General features: G+C 36.2%; 1 protein-coding gene across 4 annotated transcripts in view; it reads left to right on the top strand.

Annotated features, from left to right (window-relative positions):
• The window catches only part of THADA (THADA armadillo repeat containing), a 150116-nt gene that overhangs the window by 13874 nt on the left and 115550 nt on the right, over window positions 1-20692 (top strand). For all 4 annotated transcript variants that reach the window (XM_079333023.1, XM_079333024.1, XM_079333025.1 and 1 more), the window contains exons 16-24: window positions 569-717; window positions 1199-1409; window positions 2783-2918; window positions 3281-3417; window positions 3835-3993; window positions 5061-5218; window positions 9568-9677; window positions 16749-16881; window positions 19528-19641. In XM_079333023.1, coding sequence (XP_079189149.1) covers window positions 569-717; window positions 1199-1409; window positions 2783-2918; window positions 3281-3417; window positions 3835-3993; window positions 5061-5218; window positions 9568-9677; window positions 16749-16881; window positions 19528-19641 — 1307 coding nt within the window. The remainder of the gene's footprint in view (window positions 1-568; window positions 718-1198; window positions 1410-2782; window positions 2919-3280; window positions 3418-3834; window positions 3994-5060; window positions 5219-9567; window positions 9678-16748; window positions 16882-19527; window positions 19642-20692) is intronic.

Raw genomic sequence — 20692 nt, forward strand, 5'->3', positions numbered from 1 at the left:
TTGAGCTGTTGTGTTCTGTGCTGTATTATGGTGCAGTTGTTGACATCCTAAACTTTCTGCCTTCTTCACAGCATTAAGTCACCAGAATTCACAACTCATTTACATCTAAATTAAAACCAAAAGAAATTATAATGGCTTACACACATTTTAAGGGATTATTCCTATAACAAAACTCAAAACACCAAGTGCCAAAACACACTGAAGCTTTCAATTTCTTTTTTGAAAGGAATTATTTTCTAACATTGCATACTTGCAGGAAAAGAGTTCTTAAGTGAAACCAAAATATTATTTTTGATGTTGAATTTAAAGTGAGTAAAGGGGATTCTGTTTTTGCCAATAAGTTATTTTCTGTATTACTAAGAGTAATTTTTAAAATAAACTAAACATTTTTGTTCCTAACAATGGTAAATATGGTATTTTAAGACCTATTAAGAGAAGTAATATTAAAATAATAATTTAGCTAAAATTTTAATGTTTCTTTTAGTATAGCAAAACAGAATGTGAAGACAATGCTTATTCTGGAAAGAGTTACAGCACAATCATCTAATGCATTAATTTCTTTGAACAGGCCAGGCACAAGTTTTTCAGTTGGATCAGGAGGTTGATTCTGCTCGTGTCCAAACTTTGATCCAGTGTTTTGCCAGTACTTTTGAGGAAGTAAAAATTCTGGCATTCAGACTTTTGATGAAACTACGTGATGTTGCACTGAATTTACAGGTATGAACTTGAAGAGTTTTTTTGATTTTTTTTTTTTTTTATTTCTCACAAATATTGTCCTTTGAATTGATACTGATTGTCTGTAATAACTTCATTAAAAGTTATTTTTAAATTCATTAGTACAGATGAACAAATAGTGCTACCAAGTAAATGAAGGTTCTCTTTAATGCCCATCAGCAGATAAAACACTGTAATTAAAAAAAAAAAAAAATTCCTGTGAGGTGCAGTGTGATTGAATACTGCTTTATAAATGGCTGTCCCCATCCTCAATATCTATATGATTGTATCCTTGCTTAATATGTGCACATGCATGTTTTGAGTGTAAGGTGATCAGTGCACAAAATAAGTGTTTCTTAAGAAATATGTACCAGTAAACTTAATGAAAAGCAGGTTCTCAGATTCCAGGGTGGTAAGAAGCTTAATTAAATCAATCTGGAAGCTCAATTAAATGAGCACTATTACTTCTTTGTTTTTTTTTCAGGATTCTGAAAATCTGGATCTTTTATTCCAAGCAGCAATTGATCTTAGCACAAGCACCAAGCCATATGACTGTGTCACTGCTTCATATTTGTTGAACTTTTTAGTCTATCACAAAGGACTGCAACATATTTGTTTAGGAAAATGGCTTGAGCATAGCCCCCACACGGATGAAAACACATCAGTGAGTACAGTGGAGAGAAACACTTTGGCAGGTAAGATTTTTGGGGAAAAATTTTTTTATATTTATTAAAAGTTTTCTGCTTTTCCATAAGGCTTTTGGCAGGAAGCTTAGTAAGAGATGCTTATTTTAACAGGATTTTAAGTATATTGTGTTCTGCTATTAAGAAGCCAAGTTCTTTCATAAGATCTAAATCTAGTCCTGTTTGTGTTGAGGCTGCTGAATATTCTATAAGGTGGCTTTTGTTATTATTTTTACCAGTGACATTTGAAAGTGCTATGGAGGCCCAAGCAGTGAGCCTGGTGAAGCTGAGTTCATGGAGTGCAGAAAGGACCCTCTGCTTCCCCTAAGAGCTCGCTTACCCAGAGGGAAGGCAGCTGCAGTTGGTCTGTGTTTGTGTCAATACTCAATATTTGCAAAGCTGCCCCTTAGAGCTCTGTTCACTTGGACCCACTTCTCTGTGTGATTTGCAGTCTTGTGAATGCACATCCACAGAAATGAGGCTTTGTTCACATATGGAATATTTTTGTTTGGTTTAGTGCCCCTGGATGAAAGTCGACAGGTCTCTAGATCCGGCAGGTTTGGCACATTTGTTAATCAAGCTTTTTCTACCCTAAATAATCTTTAGTGAAGCTAAAATACTTAGTTCATTATTTGTAATAAGATATTTTATATGATTTGCAGTAAACTCGCTTGTGTAATTTTTTGTGACATTCTTGGCTTCTCTACAGATGCCTGTTAATACTTTCTTCATATGCAGTGAAATAACAATTTTGAGACATGGTTGTGGTTGCCATAAGTGAAGGAAATGTGTGGGTAACCTAATGTCTTATTGCTCTGGGGTATCAGCTGCTGGTGGTGATCCATGGTTTCTTGTTGGGATCTGTAATTTGTTCTGATTCTGGCCCTGATGTGTCACTAGCTATAAATATAATTAAAATAGGGACATGTATCCTTGAAAATTGGTCAGGTTGTTTAGTGGAAAATATAAGGTTCAAATGTGTAAAAGTGAACTTTGAATCTTTAATATTCTGCTGTTCTCACCATTGTATTAATGTGGCTGTAAGGGTGAAGTCTGACTTGCAGTATGAGGTAGGTGAATGCATCATGAGCTGTGGGATTGTCTCTGAGCATAGGAGGTGGGTTGTGCTTTTCACAGCTGCCATTTGATTTAGAGAGACAGATTAAATTGACTCCAACAAATATTGCTGGAGTTTAAGTAACTGAAAATCAATGGTAACATATATTTCAATGACAAAAGAAGGAAAAGTATAATAAAAGAAATTAATGTGCATATTCCACTGAATTGTGTACAAGGGTTTTATTCCTGTTTCTTAAAGCAGACTTGTTTCTTAGAAAATACAGTATATGGATGTTCAATGCACATCTGTCTTTAAAATATTTTAGTTATCAAGCTTTTGTTGGTGACTGTTGAAGAAGAAATATTCCAAGCCAAGAAGTCTCTGCTCCAAGCAGCAGCATCATTCCCTATGTATGGGAGAGTGCACTGTATAACTGGGGCTTTGCAGCAATTACCCTTCAAGTAAGTAAAACATACTAAATAAGTTGTAACTCCATATTTTATGCAAAACTTACTAAATGGGAAGTTGTAACTCCATGTTTAAGTGCAGTGGAAGAACTGTTGAGGAGAACAGAAATTCATGCAGTATTATTTATAAGGAAATCCAATACCTGTGGATTTTAGAACTCCTGCTGGCTGCTGCAGTGTTTGATACTTCCTTTGTATATGTTAAACTCAGCCTAAAGACTTTTCAATCTCTACCCTATTTATAGTTTTCATAAATATTGTTGCAGAAGTGTTTGTAACTTTAGTTCCTTTAAATATAAAATTATTTTTCATCCATGTTGTGTTTTGATTGTGATTTTGACTTTTTTTTCCTTAAGTGACTTGACACTGGTGTCTGAATGGAAGGAGATAGTGACCAGGCTCATTCTGATGTCCTACAGCCTCTCTGCTGTAGTATCACCAGTAGTACAGAGCTCTTCACCAGAGGGTCTTATTCCAATGGACAATGATCCAGGTAAAGAACCAAATGCAATCACAAAAGAGTGGTTTTTTTTTTCAAATCTGGTGCTCCTGAAGGTGTCTCTGTCTTGCAGTCATTCAGAACTAGACTGTGCACCCCTGCCTTTCAGCTTCTCATTTTGTGTCATAATTTTAGGTCACTCTTAATTTCTGATAAAGTTTTCTTGACTTCTTCACTAAAAAACCTATGAGCATTTGCATCCCTGTGTCGTTGCATCCCTTTCAAAACAGGGGACTGTAAATTCAGGTTTCTTTCCTTGATTGTTCTAATCATGATAGAATCTTGTCGAATTTTTTTTTTTTTTTACTGATATCTTTTTGTACTTATACACCCAAAATTAATTACATCAATATAAAGAACTGGAAGTAGAAGACAAAGCTACCTTAAATATTCCTCTTGTTTAATGTGCAGAAAGTGCAGGTCGCCTGCAGATGATTCTGCATGAGATACAACCACAGGACACAAATGATTATTTTCTGCAAGCAAAAATTCTGAAAGAACACTGCAAAGAAGAATCTGAAAAGCTGGCTGACCAGAGGCCAACAAAAAATATTTCTGTGGATATGGGAGGTAAATCCAACACTATATTAGTAATTAAATCAAGGGATTTTTTATAGTGGATGCATTTTATGTGGATGATCAGTTAGAAATTGCTTGCTTGTGTAATGTTTCAGTTCTTACGTGTCAGAAGCTAGTTCTCCATGGACATGGTTTTAAAGAGTAATTCATTGTGCTTCAGGAAGATTGTGGTTAATCTCTTTAAGTGATAATTCATTTTGTATTGACCTAGACTGTTGCCTTTACTGCACTGGCCAGGTAATCTTGAACACCTTTTCTGTCAAGCTGCTAATGTAATTCTTGTTGAGAAGTGTTCCTGTGATTTTCCTCTCCAGTGTACTAGAGACTATCTTCATGCAATACAACTTGTTGCATGAAATTACACGAATGGAAACTTCAGTTTGAAAGATTGCATTGGTAAAATGTTAGGTAGTGTTTGTCTGTTTCAATGAATAGCAGCTATGAAACTGACCCTTAAAACGATAAAGAAATTGTAAACTTTGGCATTTTTATTGGAGGCCAATAAATTGATAGAATATCCTTATATTTTAAAATGCAATAGTTTGTGCAAGCTTTTGAACTTCCTTTCCCCGGTTGCTTTTTCTTATGTTTGACCTGGTTTGGTGTATTTTCCTTCACGAGTAGAAGGGGTAAACATGTGCCATTGCCGCAGTGGCCACCAGGTGGCGGCGGTGCGTCACCAACGACGCTTCCTTCTGGGAGCGCCTGGAGAGTCTGCAGGGAGCCAGGGATGCGGGAATACGTTTTCTGAACGTGTTTCTGTAGCTCGGTGTGCTGGTAAATAGCAGTTGTGAACGAAAGACGTCTGCTCTTTAAAACAGCAGTTCCCTGGTGAAATGATAATACTGCTGCCTTGTCCAAGTGCAAGAAAGTAAAGCAACTGTTGAGCAGGGAAAGCAGGGTCAACATGATTGAATTATCTTTTGGGCAGGCAAGTTGAGACATTTTTTCATATTTAACTGTGTTTTGTAACACAGTGTAAATGAAGTTTAAATTACACACCTGCATTTGAGAACCTTGAGTTACACTATTGCATTTGTTGTTTTCTTGTTTTTAAGGCAAAGACAAACAAGCATGTGACGTCACAGCTCAAATGGTTCTTGTGTGTTGCTGGAGAAGCATGAAGGAAGTATCTCTGCTCTTAGGGACACTGTGTAAACTTTTGCCTTCACAGACTGCACCTGAATCTTCAGATGGGTTGATAACTGTAGAACAGGTAGGGAAATAAGTTTTATTATAAACCCTTCTATTTCTTTGGTGGTGGTAAGGCAAAGCAGTTTGACTTTTTTTTTTCTTAAATCTGTGTTCTATTTGGGTGAAGTTGTGGGTTTAAAATCCTTTTTAATTGCCATGGTCTAAGGGTTTTCTTTGTTATCCTTGATTATCAGTCCTGTTTTGATCCAGTGGTATTCAGAAAGCATAACTACAGTAGAAACAGATAAGTGAAGAAGTTATTATACATAACTAACAAACTCATTCATTCTAATGGTATTGGGTTATTTATGAAATGTGTGCTGTGTTTAGGGATACCAGTGCCTGCCTGCCACCCTCCCTGTTGTGTCTCTCTCAGGATATAGAAGTCACTAATTGATTTGCTAAAAAATCTTCTAAACTGACTTGATATTCAAAGTCTTTCTTGTGTCATTTTGATCTCTACATATTGGCATTCTGTTTAAGGGATTCTGTTTAAAACTCTTCCTTAATTAGCTCTCAGTCAAGAGTTCTGAAAGTCAAACATGCTGGCTACTCTTAGTCTTGTTTTCCTCCTATCCATTGTTATAATTTGTATGTAATCTGACTGTATATTTTTCCTCTGAATTTTTGATATGAGAGATGAGAAATGTTAACATGCCATCTGGGTCTCTTGCAGAATGTTGAGTTCAGTGTTTGCAAGAAATTAGATTACCACAGGCATTTATTTGGGAAATATTTTGTTTATTAAATTTCTGTTTTAATTGATGATCTTTTCATTTCCATATGCTTTAACAAAACCAGTTTGCACAGAAGACTGAAATGTAAAAGACCAACTACTTTTTAACCTCTTTTTCTTTCCAGCTAAAACCACTCTACTTAGTTTTTTTAGGTGTTAGAACTTTACATTTTGAAATAAAAAAATAGTACTATGTACTCCAGATTTTATTTCTTCTCTAAAGTTGTGGTACCATGGAAATGGTGTTGGTGTCTTTGTTCTTGCATGGTCTCCAGTCCTCATGTTTTCATCTGGTGAACAGCTGTGCTTGTATTGTTGCAGGGGTCTGGAGGGCAGATGAGAGAACAGATATGCATTTCCACAATTATGTTCCTTAATCACTCCAAGTCAAAGAAGAATTGGTGTTTTAGAATGAGTCTAACTCTAATGAGTCAATTCTAACTGATCTCTGTTTTTGGAAAGCAGACATTGATAGGTGCTCTTTCAGAAATAATAGATTGTTAAGGAAGGTTAGACTTCCATGGTCCTTGTGGGTCTCTTCCAGCTCAGGATTTTCTGTGATTCTGTAAAGATACATTCTTTTGCTATAGATACCTCTTCAGCTTGTTTATGCTTCAGATGTCTTCCTGTAAAACAGAAGGCCTGCATTCTCATTTGAAGAATTCTAGTGGATGAGAAATCGATTTGAAATTCTTATTTTCATCAGGCTTGCAAGGAAATACACCAAAAAGAATACAGGCATTTTCTCTGTACTTTTTGTAACTTTAGGTCATTGCCATGTTTTGTACAACAAAAAGGGGGGTTTCATCAGAAATGACAAAAAAGGTGAGTGCCATAACTGCTGAGGCTTCAGACTTATTTATCAACACTGGAAAGTGTTTATAAGCAAATTGGATTTTGTTATCTTACGCATGTAGAACTTTTCTTTCAAGTTGCCCATTCTTTTTCTTTGTTTTGTAACTATTGGAAGAGATTCAAGTAACTTAATAATAGAGAGAGGGAAAACTTTAAGAGAAACCTTGGTCAGCTTGCCTTAAGCCAGGGCTAAGTAATTGTTGAGAAAAATCTGGTAGCACCTCTTGGCCAGTGTGTCTCTTCCTGTTGATAACCTTCCTCCTGCTGTACTGTGCTCTACATTTAGGTCAGTAACTGTGTTGAATTGTGCTTTGGGGGATCAGTGCTGTCATAACTTACCCAAAAGATCACAATGAGTGTTGAATTTGCTCAGTCTTCTGATAGATTGTACCTCCTTTTTTACTGGAGCATGCAAATGCAAAGACAGTGTCTTACAGTGCTGATGTTCAGGAGGAAATGGCACAACAGAACTGCTTCCTGGCAGGCAGTGTAGTGCTGGGAGGCTGCTCTTTGCAGCAGCAATGCTGCCTGTTGTGCCCTGTACCTGTGGGGGAGAGGTTGGCAGGGAGGCAGCTCCTGCATGATACTTTATTGTTGTTTATAGGAAGTTGGGACTATATCAGACTTGCACTCTCCTTGTCTTTTGAGTAGGAGATTTGGATTACGTGGCAGTTGTCAAAACATCAGCTATTTTACGTGGTGGCTTTGCCTTTAGAAATTGACATAGGGAGTGCAGAGTATAGCTGGAGGAATCTCTCCATTCAACTGCATATTCTACTTTTCTTTTTCTATCTGATCCTGAAAGTCCAGAGATAGCAGGATCAGAGCTCTGCTTGTTAAGAAAATCAATATAAATAGTAGAACGTAACCTCCAAGTAATAGAATGACATCTAATAAAGATTCTGTGTTGTTTTGTCATATGACATGCAAATCATGAGCGTTCCAAGTGTGGAGGAACATTTAGCTCTTCCTCAAACTCATGTTAATCTCACCTGGAAAGTTTTAAGACAATTTTGGGAGATAAGCTTGCCAGACCTGAGAAAGAAAAGAAACAGGCAGCAGAAGTAAAGACTTAGTTGTCCCATGGTCTGTATTAATCTTTTGGAAAATCTTGGAGAGAATTTAAATCTTGAATACTAAGATTTTTGCCCTCAGCAGCAAGTGTGGCCCTGTACATTGTTGATTGTTGAATTAGTAAGATTCACCTGTTGTATTCTAAGCTTCTGACCAAGAACTGAGTTATGGTAGTGCTGCTTCTAGTCTCTGAGTTCAGTTTGATGCAAGCTTTTAGTCAGCATGACTGTTGGAGGTAGCTCAGAAGTATAAATAGTAAAGTTGTAAGTTACCTGACCAAAAAAAAAAATAAATTGTAGGAGTTCTAAAAGGGTAAGTGTGGTGCTGGGACAGGCTGGTAAATTGATTTTGCATATTTATGGATTTCTTGATTTGATTTTATTTACACACCTGGAGAATGCCCTGTCCATGGGTCAGTTCCTTGTGAATAAAGGGCACTTACTTCTTTTTGGACTGGAAGCTGAAATGAAACCCTGTGCTTACATAAACTACCTTAAAATCCACTCAGAAATAACTTTTTTAGCTCGAATATCTCCAGTTATTGTGTGTTTCACATTAGATGAGTTTTAGCTGCAAGAAATAATATGTAGACTGGCTCAGATTTTTTTAAATTATTGCAGTTTCATTGAATGGGTGATACAAATTACTTAAGGAGGTTGAAAAACCATAATGGTAGATATGACATTAACTTCCCTGGTAACTGAATTACTTGTCAGATTATTAAAGTGTTAGAGTAATTGTATAAGTATTAGAATAAGCAGAATTTTATACATAACTTGGTGTGATTTTATGCATCTTTTTATATAAAAGGTTTAAAGAAACTTTTACTGGAGAATTTTTAGGAAAGGCTCCTGAAGTAAGTTCTGCATAAGGTTAAGTATGTGATACATGCATTTTAAACAAAATAAATGGGGAGTTTGATTTGGACCTTAAAAAGTTGATGAGAATTAAAAGAAAGAAAGCCCAGCAAGCAAGATAGCCTATGCTTTGTGGAATGAAATTGTGTGGATCTGTAAACTTCCAGACATATTTATAAGATTTCTATTTTAATAGAGCTCTAGAAAATAACTAAGTGAAAGTTTAGTTATCACATTTCCAATTTAAATGCTTTTAAAAATTGCTCACATTACTACAATAGCATCTTCATTTTAAAATTGTTTCTAATGGCCAGCAGCAATTATGCAGAATTCTGGAACGTTAGAAATTTGTATTTATCTATATATTACCTAATCTAATGTAGATTTGTTTCCCTTTGGTACAATTTTTGGAGTTTGAATTTTGTATTTTAAACACCTTTTAGATTTTTTTTTCTCCTGTTGTACTTTAGTTGGCATTTTCTTTGGGGTTTTAGGCAAGAGTATAGGCAAACAGGAAGGATTCTGCATTTATTTCTCCTGAAAATCAGAGTTGTCCCTTCTCTTTTATGTCCATCATAGACAAATGGCCAATTTCATGTCCTTTATGTTTTTGGACTTCTAAAAAAGAAATAGAACTATCCTGTTAACCTAAAAAAATGAGTATAATACTTGTTGTAATTAAACTAAGTGATTGTTTATGATAGGACTTCTAATTGCTTTTTGCTTGTACCAGGGATCTTTCCAACCAGGGGAGTATTACTGCTTTGAACTGCAAAATATTTTGCATATATAAATAAATTATGGATATGTAATTTCAAATGGCTTAGTAACTTTTTCTTTCTTTTTTAGATTAAAAATATTGGTGATTACTTTAAACATCATCTGCTGCAATCAAGGCACAGGGGTGCATTTGAATTGGCATATGCTGGCTTCGTGCAACTTACAGAAATGCTTTCCAGGTAGTAGATGGGCAAGTTACTGTGTTTTTAATATTAAGTTTTGTCAAATTTTGGCATTGATCCTGAAACTGGCTGTGCAGGCAGATCCTTGCTTTCATGTGGATTTTATTTAAGTTTGCTGTGGGCACGATTATGACACGATCATGATGGCTGTGACTTGAGCTACAATACTTATGGTTAGAGATGGTGCTTAGGCATTGAAAAATGATACAGACGTATAATCCTTGTTGCATTTTTCTTCATTTCTGGCATGTTAGTTTCCTAAACAGCTCTTAAAAACTCTTGGGAAAAGTAGGTGTATAGAATTCTTCCATCTCACTCCCCATTTCGAGTCCTTTATGAAAATGTATGCCAGACTTTTTGCTTTATCCAGGACATTTTCTTGGAAACTTCTGTTACCTGTCAGTGAATTGGTTATTGTGACATTTGGAAGACTACCTGACAGTGCATCACAGGATGTGATATGCACTCTGGCTTTTATTCTTTCCCCTTGTAACTTTATAGTTTCCTAGAAGAACTAAATGAACAGAATCGTCCTGAGGTCTGGGCAAGATCATTGAAATTTCCATTACATGCTTAGCTACTGATTTCAGGTGCTGGTTATGTTTCTTTTTGGTGTACAGGGTTTATATCCCTCCCATGTTTAAATAAGACAAATTAAAATTTCTACTGACTAGGTAGAGTTTGGTGTGGTTTTTTTATTGTTAGGGTTTTTTAGTATGAAAGACCAGTCAGATTTTCCATGTGAAGTACCTGTATTTTCACACCAATGCCAGGTTAAGTAATCCATCTTCCACTTTTGCCCCACGTAAACCATTTTAAGGTGCAGATTTGTTTCTTCTTTATTTCATATTGGAAGCAGTTTTGGTGCTTTTAGTACAGACTTGGCTGGCTCATCGTGTTCAGGTTAACTGTGTATCCCCTCTGAAAATTTCCCCAACAGAGCTGAGGCTTGGTCTCTGCTACAGGATGCTGGGCAAGGCTGTTGCATCTGTGTACCAACACTGCTGTGCAATGGTGTTTGACATGTGGTGGTGTTCATTCTGTGTGCCAGTGGCATGTTAAACTGCATGCCATGATTCTCTTAGTGATCTCCTCTCTCCAAGGTGCATTATTTTCTTGCAGATGATAGCAATCTGAGGAATTTCAAATTGGCCTCAGGAGTTTGTTGAACACTCACACAACCTTGCTTTACACTTAGTTTAATCAAAAAGAAAGAAAAGAAACTTACTGCTTATCTTTTTGCCTGTCCATATGTTTTATATACGCCTGTTTAGATATTGGGGTGTTCTTCTATACCATGAAAACTTGGTTCAGGAAGTTCTAAGGTCATGTAAGTTTTCTCCCATCAAGGTGAAGAGGGAGTCTCACCATCAAAGGAATACAATTAAAAAGAAAAAAAAAAACACCAAAAAAACAAGCAGCAAACAGACCTTTTACTACCAAGAGTCTATGTGAGGGGAAACAGGAGGTAATCCAGACAGGTATAGCCCCACTGATCTGATCTCAGTGAATATGCAGGGCTGTCTTGTAGCAAAGGCAAAGTAAAAAGCAGGACATAATGGAAAACAGATAAACCTTGCAGTCAGTTTATAGGAGACTCGCTGTTTTTCTTTGATTTTCAGTTTTTAAATTTCTTTTAAAAGCTGAGGCAAATAGAGTACAGCAAATCTACCAAGACTTTGGAAAAGTAACTGTTTGTTGCCTCTCTTTCTTTCTGCCATTATATTTGAGTGCAATCCACTTAACAGCAGCCTTATGTTAGATTGGAAAATGAAGAGTCAAACCCAAGAGAGCTCTGCTTGCCTGTAAATTATTCAAACATTAAGTGATATGTATGTATCATCCAAAATAAAAGCCCTCCAAAATTAAGGATGTTTCTTCTTCTGAATTAGCAGTTGTCCATTACAATTTTTTTTAGTTTTCCATACTGCCTAACATATTAAAGTTATTTCAAGTAGAGCAAGTATTCCTTTGGGAAAAAAGGATTTATAAGAACTGGAGAGCAGCTCTGTGGAAGTACATTTGTTTCAACAAAAGACAATATTTTCCAGGAACTACAGGTCTCAAGGCTTATATTTGTATTTAAAACAAAGGAGAAAGGAGACTGATACCAGAACAGGAAATGACTCTTTGATTTGGTACTCCTGGGACATGAGGAGTATTTTGAGACTCTCCTCCAGAAGGGGTGAATTAAGTCTCATTAATGCAGCTGCCTTGCAGGTCTGTTGATTGTCATGGAGTCTTTCCATGTCCCCTGCTGCAGCTGGGGCCTCCATTCTGCAAGTGAATCTCAACTGGCCTGCTTCCCTCCATAGCTCATGGACAGTCTTGAAGCATGTGTGTTAGAATCTCTGTTAATTTACTGCTGTGTCCACAAATGCCAGAGGAGAAAGCTTTTGTCTGGGACAGCTCAATACCATGCTGAACTGGATTGAACTCAAGATGTGCAGAAGCATCCCTGACACTTGAATTTGTTCTTTTTGTAAAACACAGTAAAACATCTGTCACTAGGACTGTGTCAGATCCTTTTCTCAGGCATTTCTGAATTACTCCAGTTGAACATAGTCCTTCATATATTTATAGCCAAGCACTTTTTCAAAATTTTATGCTGCAGTGTCTTTTATCTGAGCTTGCTTGTAGCTGTACAACCCTTAAACACTAGTCTTTATAAGAACCAAGAGCAGACTTTTTTCTAGACAGAAGGATTGTATTCAGACCTGTTTGTTTAGTGGTGAAACAAAAATATTTCCTCTGCAGAGATTGCTTACAAACCTGATGAAATTGATCTGTCTTGAAATGTGGAGGTAAATTGCTGAGTCTGCTCTAACATGCTAGTTACCATTCTTCTGTTTCCCTGTTGATATTCCTTCTGGGAGTGTAGTGCTCCCTTTGTCATGCCTGTTAAATGTTGCCTGCAGCTGCACCTTCAGAAAACCATACAGTTACATAACAAGCAACATTCATATCAATGAAGTAAGCAATGTGTTTTTAAAAAGACTATTTCCTGTCAAAGGCCTGGAGAAATTAAAAAATGCTCATTTGATCTGATAACATGGTGGTTCAGGAAAGTCAGAAATCTGTTTTAAACCTGAAAACTTGAATCTCCTGTAATCATTATTACTCAAGCAATTTCATGGTCCCAAATGTCATTTTGCCTGCTTTACATTTATTTTATTCAGTGATCTCTCTGTTGAGAGATCAGGTAGATTTCTGGAAATCTGAAATGATATTGCATAGCTATGGGGTAGTGCTTTGCTTCGCTAAAGTTTCAGAATGCAAGGATAAGTTTTGGGATGAGTAATATGCAGTGCAATGTGTTTACTTAGTAATAATTTATCTTGAATACTTTAAAATGTTTGATTGGAACTTAAACATGGTGGGCACTATTGAGAGGATGCAGTAAATTTAAATTACATTAAAACTGTAATTTTCTAAAATATGAAGATAAAAGTCATGATTTTAAAAAATGTTTAATCTGTCAGTATCAGAGAAAATTAATTATCTGTACCTAGTCAGTGATCTTTTGTAATATTTCTTTCAGGGAACTGGGAATAGACCCCCACTTAACCTTTGCAGTAAACTCTGTTTCTATGTAATTTTTTTGCGCTGAAGTGACTGTAACTTTTTGCTTTCCCAGCCTGCTGTTATCTGCCAGGAAGATTTGTAAAATGGAAATATCACTTAATGGACTTTCTAGTGAAACTTACCAAAATCATAAATAACTTTTCAGCACAAGTGTAATCACAGATGTGAAGAAAAGAGTGTTAAAAGAAAAGAAAGAAAGTGGGATTAAAAACTATTCTTATATATTGAGATGCTTGTATGTTAGGAAATGCATGACATAAGGAAGTATTAGATACAATATTAAGGCACTGCTCATGTTGATGATGTGTTAATTTTTGACATTGTTCACATTTTCCCTCTCATTCCTCTTCCTGCTTGGTGAGAGAGAGATGGGGCAATGATACTGTCATTCTGAAATTTTGAAGCCACCCAAGGTACTCTCTGCTCTGCTTTACTGATAGAGAAACCTCAAACCATTCTCAATGTACTTATATAATTGTGAAGTTTTGTTTCATATAGAGCAGATGCTATGAGAAGGAAGAAGCAAGTGGAAGGACTTTGTGGTTTCAGAGGAGTTGTTCATAAAAGCAGAATTATAGCTTGAATAATAATGTGTTTTTGAGGTTAGATTTTGGTGTGAGAAGTACCAGGGGCAGTATTGTGTCTATAAAAAATGGGAATCACGTTACTTATGTGGAAAAGAATAATACTGCAAGTGTGTTGAAAGAAAAAAAAAAGATGAAAGAAATCCACTTTTTCCCTAAATAAGAACTGCTTACAGTGGTTGGAAACACTGAATTCTGGATATACACATATAGAAGAATGCTTCTGGTCATGTAATGTTTATGCCACAAGGCACTTGCATCCAGATAGGCAAAATTCAAGATTGATGCATTGTTAACACACCATTTATTTCAGATAGGAGAAAATCCAGATATATGACTTAGGGAGAAGAGTTTAGCTTTAACTTAGGATTGCCAGGCTTTCATATTCATTGATACTGACTACAGAAAGAGTATATATGAAATTGTTTTAACTGACAGATGAACAGACACAAATTTCTGGATTACACTTAATGTACTGCATTTTAAGTAATTTGTGTATCAGCTCACTGTGTCATATTGTCATTATCAACAGTATTTTTTTGATAGAAATCATTACTGTTTCATTCTGGAAAATGACATTTGATCTTGAGGCTTTAATTTTTTTATTGTAAAGCTTCATTATTCTTAAAATTTAGGGCCACCTGCTTCTTATGACAATATTCTTCTTGCCAGACCACAAGGAGACAGAGCTGCCAAATGGAAGGGAGTAGTCATCTCCATTGCAAAGTCAATAGTCTCTAATGTTTCTAACTCTACAGCAGTAACTCTTTCACCTTCTCATAAATAAAAGTGCAGTGGTGGGTGACTGAACAAGGTAGAATTACTTGTGGCAAGATCAAAGCAATATGGCTTTAAGGGAGTCTGCGGTTTATTTGACTTCAGTGTGCTTCTCCTCTTTCTACTAATACTGAGAGGAAAAAAATCCTTCAGTTTACTTAAGAATAAAGTATTCAGTGTGTTACATAGCAACTTCTAAATATTTCCTTAATGCTTTACTTTGTGCTCCTCTGCACCCCAGCAGATGTAGATATTTCTCATGGGGTGTTCATGTTAATATTAAGATAACATACTGCAGAGAGATGAGCACTGTTCTCTGCATGACTGAATGGAGACATTTAAATTCTCCTTAGCTGGGGAGGTAAGACCAGGTCCCTCCATGACCAGAAGCAGCAGATTTTGTAGAATTTGTTGATGTGGATGAAGAGAACTACAAAGCAGTGTCTTAAATGCTGAGGCTTATGGGTGAGATCCATAAGAAGTTTTTTGTGATCTCCATCCTAGAATTGTATCCTCACTGCATACCAAAAGTGAGCAAAGGAATGCATCCTGAAAGTAAGAAAAGGCAAGCCACTCATCAGCAAAAGAAAGAGAGTAGTTAAAAAAAAGAGGGCTCACTGTTAGTTTCCAAGTTAATCTGATAGCTTCTGTCATAGGCTTGGGGCAGGAACCTTTCTTCTGTGCCATGGTACGAGGTGACGTATGGCTTGTGCAGTCTGGTTCCTTGAGAGCTCTGGACTGGTGGTTTACATTCTGACTGCCCTTTGGAAGAGGTGCTGCCCTTAATAAAATGGGGAGAATGCCTGGTAGCAATGTGGGAGATGTGCTGGAAATCCTGCCGGAATTACTAAAGAGTAAGAAGTGTCTTCTGCTGACCTGTCTGGCACTTCTTGCGACCTCAGGTTTCTGCATTACTAATTTTCTGTTTATTTTGTAAAAGAAGGAAGGGTGGGGCTTCACTACAGATTAAAGCCCCATTTATTGTCCACGATCAGGTTTGTAGCCTATGTAAATTCTTGCTTTAATAAGAGGAGGATGAAGAAGAGAACAGATACAGGCCTTCCATTAGATTTTGGTTTTTCATTACTACCTGCTGCCTTTTACCCTTTCTTTTAAAGTCTTCATTTCAGTCACACAGGTAGAAAACTTGATTGTAGTCTTACTGTAAAGTCTCGCTACTTAATCACAAATTTAATTATAGTTTATATTTTTAGGTAAGGCAAGTCCTGCATGGTTGAGATAATTGCAATTGTATTGTCCACAGTGATGAATTATTGCTTCTGCTCCGAATCACGTGTCAAACCAGTGTGACAAGTTTTAATAACAATGTCCTGTTAATAGAAATTTTTTTACCAATGAATGTTTCTTTTGGAACATTGACATAAGATTAATGGGCTGGTGCTGCACACTGAATGTGATACATTTCATTGAACTGAGCAGCACCAATAATTGAAGTAGACTTAAGTTTTTCCTTGTCCTTGGAAGTCCTTTGCTTTCAGGCAGTGCTGGGTTTTACAACTGCAGAGGAGAAGTATTTGATGATAGGAGAGCAATTTAAGTGCTTTATGAAAAGTTTGGCTGACTTAGTATCAAAAAGAGCGGTATATCTTGTTTTTCATTCCTTCCATAGCTGTATGGTTTGCAGGATTATTTACATAATGTTACTTATTTTGTGGGGCTTCAGTTTCAGTTTTTATGGTTATAAACATGAATATTAGCGTAAGGGGCACACATCAACTGTCATGTGGCAACAAAGATTGGAATTTGTGAAGTGTCACTTCCTACACAGTGGTTGATGTGTGTCTGTCTTTTTTTTTTTTCCTCCAGAACATGGTAATAATTTTTTAGCAGAAGAGAATTGTTACAGCAAAGCACAGAATCTTGTTTTCTGTTCAGTTAAATATGTTTTGCTAGTGGCACTTACAAATATAATTGGTACTGACACTGAAAAAAATGTAGTTTTGCTTAAAGTTAATCTTATTTAATAATAAAAAACTGTGAATGTGTGTGGAGATATTAACATATAGTAAGAAATAAATTGTAAGGTTGCTTAGTACTTTCTTTGCCTTTGTCCCTGTTTTATTCACTTGTTTCATGTTTCTGATGTATCTGTTTGATGTAGATGTAACAGTGAGAGTCTGCACAAGATGCCAGAGCACTGGCTAAGCTGTGTGTTAGAAGAACTCAAATCTTGTGATCCTTCTTCCACACTGTGTGCAACCAGACGGAGTGCAGGAATTCCATTCTACATACAGGTACCAACTAGTATCACTGACTCAGATTTAAATGTGTTGTCCAGAAGGGGCATAAAAAAAGGAAATAGCATATTTAGTTTTCCCACTTCAACCACTTTTGATCAAACAGTTGTTTGGCTTCTTTTTATACAGACTTTGATTGCCTTTATGCAACCAAGAAATTGTTTGTATGTTTGGCACTTCAGTTATATTCACACTTGAGATTTTTGGCTTGTGGTAAATTTCAATGGCATTTCTAAAGACTGTGTTTAGACTTTGTGTTTACAAATGTAATAATTCTGGCAAATTCAAGTAAGGCTTTGTTAACCTTGTACTTCAGTGCAAAGCAGGAAAGTGGTAAAATATGAGCAGACCATTACAGAATTGTAAAATGCTGGCTTATTGAATACTTCAAAGTGCTTGGGAAGGCCACTCAACAGTAGTAAAGCACAAGTAATAGTGTCACACTAACTGGTGTTGACTGTCAGTCTCAAGTACAATGGAGGAGTAGATTACTGAAGGCTTCTATCTGTGAACGTGGGGCCATGCTCTCACATTCTTCCCACTCCCTGTGCAACCTTCAGCTCCATTAATCCCAGCCTCTCTGGCTTCTGCCAAGTTCAGAACTGATGGTGGGATGGCAGTGTTTTGTCTCTGCTGGAAGTGTCACCTCTTGCTGAGTGCCCAGCATTAGTATGCAGCAGCTCATCCACATGTGGGGTCAGTCACTTCAGAGTTGGTTTTGCAGATTGCACTTCACTTATTTTCATTCCTTTGTTCCTTAAAGCAGCCATATTTGCTTTCCCCTAAATTAACCTTCATGATCTTGATTTTCAACCAGTTTTCTAAGTCCAAGAGATAGCTATATGATTTGTAACTTTCTCCACTCTCTGAAGTACAGTCTCAAGCACGTTCCAAGGATCTGAGGGACTGCTGGGAGCAAGCTCTCCCTGCCAGAATAATTCATCTTGCTTGTTTTCCACTCCAAGTTTGCCCTGAGAAAGTTGAGGCAGCCGGCTTCTGTCTGACCTCTTCTGTCACTCACAGAATTCTGCTGGCTTTGCTAGATGTGTGTGCAAGGCAGCAGAGATCAGAAGTAGGGCACTGGTTTTAGAGCCATTTTTCCTGCTCAGTTTCAGCAGTTAAATATCTTTCTCAATTCTAAGAGTGTCTGCAAAAGGAATTTGGTGATTTCATGTTTTCTAGTTTCCCCATCCACACCACGCAGTTTGAGTCTGACGGACATTTATCTAGTTTTCATCTTGATAATGTGGGGGAAAAAAAGCATGCTGGAGTCAGTTTTTTATGTAAAAATCAGGTTACTGTAAGGAGTAGATGGACCCAGTGATACCCCACTGCAGATAACATGTAGTCTGCAGCTGGCCTACTGACTCCATAGAGCAAAGCTTGCACTGTGCCTCAGCTTTGTGGATAGACAGCTCTGGAAGAGTACAAAGTCTAGTCACTTAACAGGTGAGTTTGAAATTAACCTTGGGATTAGTCTGAAATAAAGTACTTTCAAATTGCAATTTTACTGTAAAGAGAAGTGGTGGTGTTCTTTGGCAGTAGTTTTGAATGTGCCTATAGACTTAGTAAAATGAATTGAAACTTCAATGCCATGTGGCATTTAGATAATAAGAATACAAGCTGTAATGTGTATCCTAGCAGTAGTAAGAAAAGGTTGTTCTATTAATGCAGTGTAGTCTCTTTGCTATTTGCATCCTGTGATGTGCTCTTGTTAACCTAAAGCATATCTATTTTAATAACAATATGTAATTTTTAAGGTTATAACCATTCCATGAACTCTTTAAAATAGGAGTGTTATTACTGAGTAGTGCAAAGGTGCAGTTCCAGTTTGTGGGTGGGGTTTTCAGCTTTAACATTATGAAATTCTAGTCTTCAGGTCATTCTCCTCTCTTTTATATTTCATAAACACCTTTTTATTTCCCACCTACCATCTCTGTTTCTCCTATCATTAAACATACTAATAAACTGTCAGAAATGACTCCTGCATTTCTGCCTAAACTTTGTAATTAATTTGGTTCTTACTGATACAGAGCAGACTCTAGGCCCCAAAACACAAATGGATAATCATATTTTACTGGTAATAAATGATTTATGATTTTCCATTTGTACTAACTTGGAAAAAATTAAAAAAGAAAAAGCTATGAGATAAAGAGAGAAAGACTGTTCTAAATTCAGACCTGAATTTTAGAGAACTGATTTAGAGTATTTTCATCTCAGCTGAATGTCCTATCCCCTGAAATACTGTTTGGAGATGGATGCATCTCTTCCCTTTTTTCAAAAATGCACTACTTGTTTTATCCTGTGTTGCAAACCAGAATTTATTCTTTGGCCAGCCCTTGTCATCTCAAATAGGTGATACTATCTTAAAAAAAATGTATATTAATTAGGAAGTGTAAGTATATATAGTACAGCAGATACTTTACCTGTCCAAAATGTTATGATTTTTATACTGAGCAGCTTTAAAAAACGTTGAGTTGAAACTGAAACTTCTTTTTTTTGCAACTTTTTCTTAGTCTATCAGTATGGTCAGAAGCTAGGCTGTGGTATGTAAATACAGGAACAAGAGCAGAACTGGTAGTACAGAAAAATGGCTAGAAACACCTGATTTTTCTGTTTTTTTTTTTTTCCTCTTTTCCATAGGCTTTGTTGGCATCAGAACCAAAGAAGAGCAAAACAGATTTACTGAAAATGACAATGAAAGAGTTGATATCTCTAGCTGCACCTTTGAATGAATCTTCAAGTGTAATTCCACAGGTAAAATTCAGCCTCTCATCAAAAGGAAAATGTCGAAAGTGTGTTTGCACTATTTCAAACAGTTAAGGAAAGCATGTGTTTTTCATGAGGATATTCTGTTCTTACTATCTATAGCTAAATTTTAAAATGTGTTTGCATGTGCAGAGGTTATGAAGTTACTGTGAAACATATTAAAAAATGGATTGGGCATAATTCCATATTTTTTTTTCTAGTACAGCAAATGAAGTCATATATGAGCAATTTAGTGCCTAGAGTATATTTCTAAACAGATAGATAAGTAATTTCCTTTTTACAAGTTTGCAAATGAACAAGCAATCTTTGCTTACATTTAAAGTAAACAAATGAGTTATTTATGCATGAATCATAGTAAAACAGTACATGAAAACTGATTTTAGTAACTCCTAAAACTTAAGTACATGCATTTGGAATACTAAAATAACTTACTTTAAAGGCAAGACCTTTATCTTCAAAATATTATCATTTACTTTCTGTTTCTGAGTGCAAACCGTAATTTGTTCACAATATACAGAAGGATGTCCTAATGACTCTGCCAGATTTTCTACTGGTATAAATTTATGTAGCCTTGTCAAAATCCATTAAACTATGTATTACCACCTTCCCTTACAGAGAGTAGAGAAATATCAGAAATGCTCCACATGGTAAAGTGAGTCTGGCTGTCAGTTTTAGCTTAATATTGCCCTCCTGTGAGTTGTAGTTTATTTTTTCTCACAGTATCTACAGCGTGTCAAGAATCTTGGAAAAGATGATTCTGAACTTCAAAAGTTATTTTTACAGCCATGATAAGCTAAGGATAAAAGAATGTTGGCCTTCACTTGCAATGCCTGGACTATAGTTGTTAGAGGAATATATTTTTAAACTGTAACTTATTAGCATTGTTTACTGCAGCACTATTTTAATTCATTTTTAAGCAGCAGTGTTTCTTGTATTTAATATGTTAATAAAGTGCTGTAAATGTATATATAGATTGTTTTTGCTTTGCATGTTCACTGTTGTAAAACACAAACTAAATTTAAGATATCTACTGATGAAT

The sequence above is a fragment of the Erithacus rubecula genome, assembly GCF_903797595.1.
Source record: "Erithacus rubecula genome assembly, chromosome: 2".
Classification (NCBI taxonomy): Eukaryota; Metazoa; Chordata; class Aves; order Passeriformes; family Muscicapidae; genus Erithacus; species Erithacus rubecula.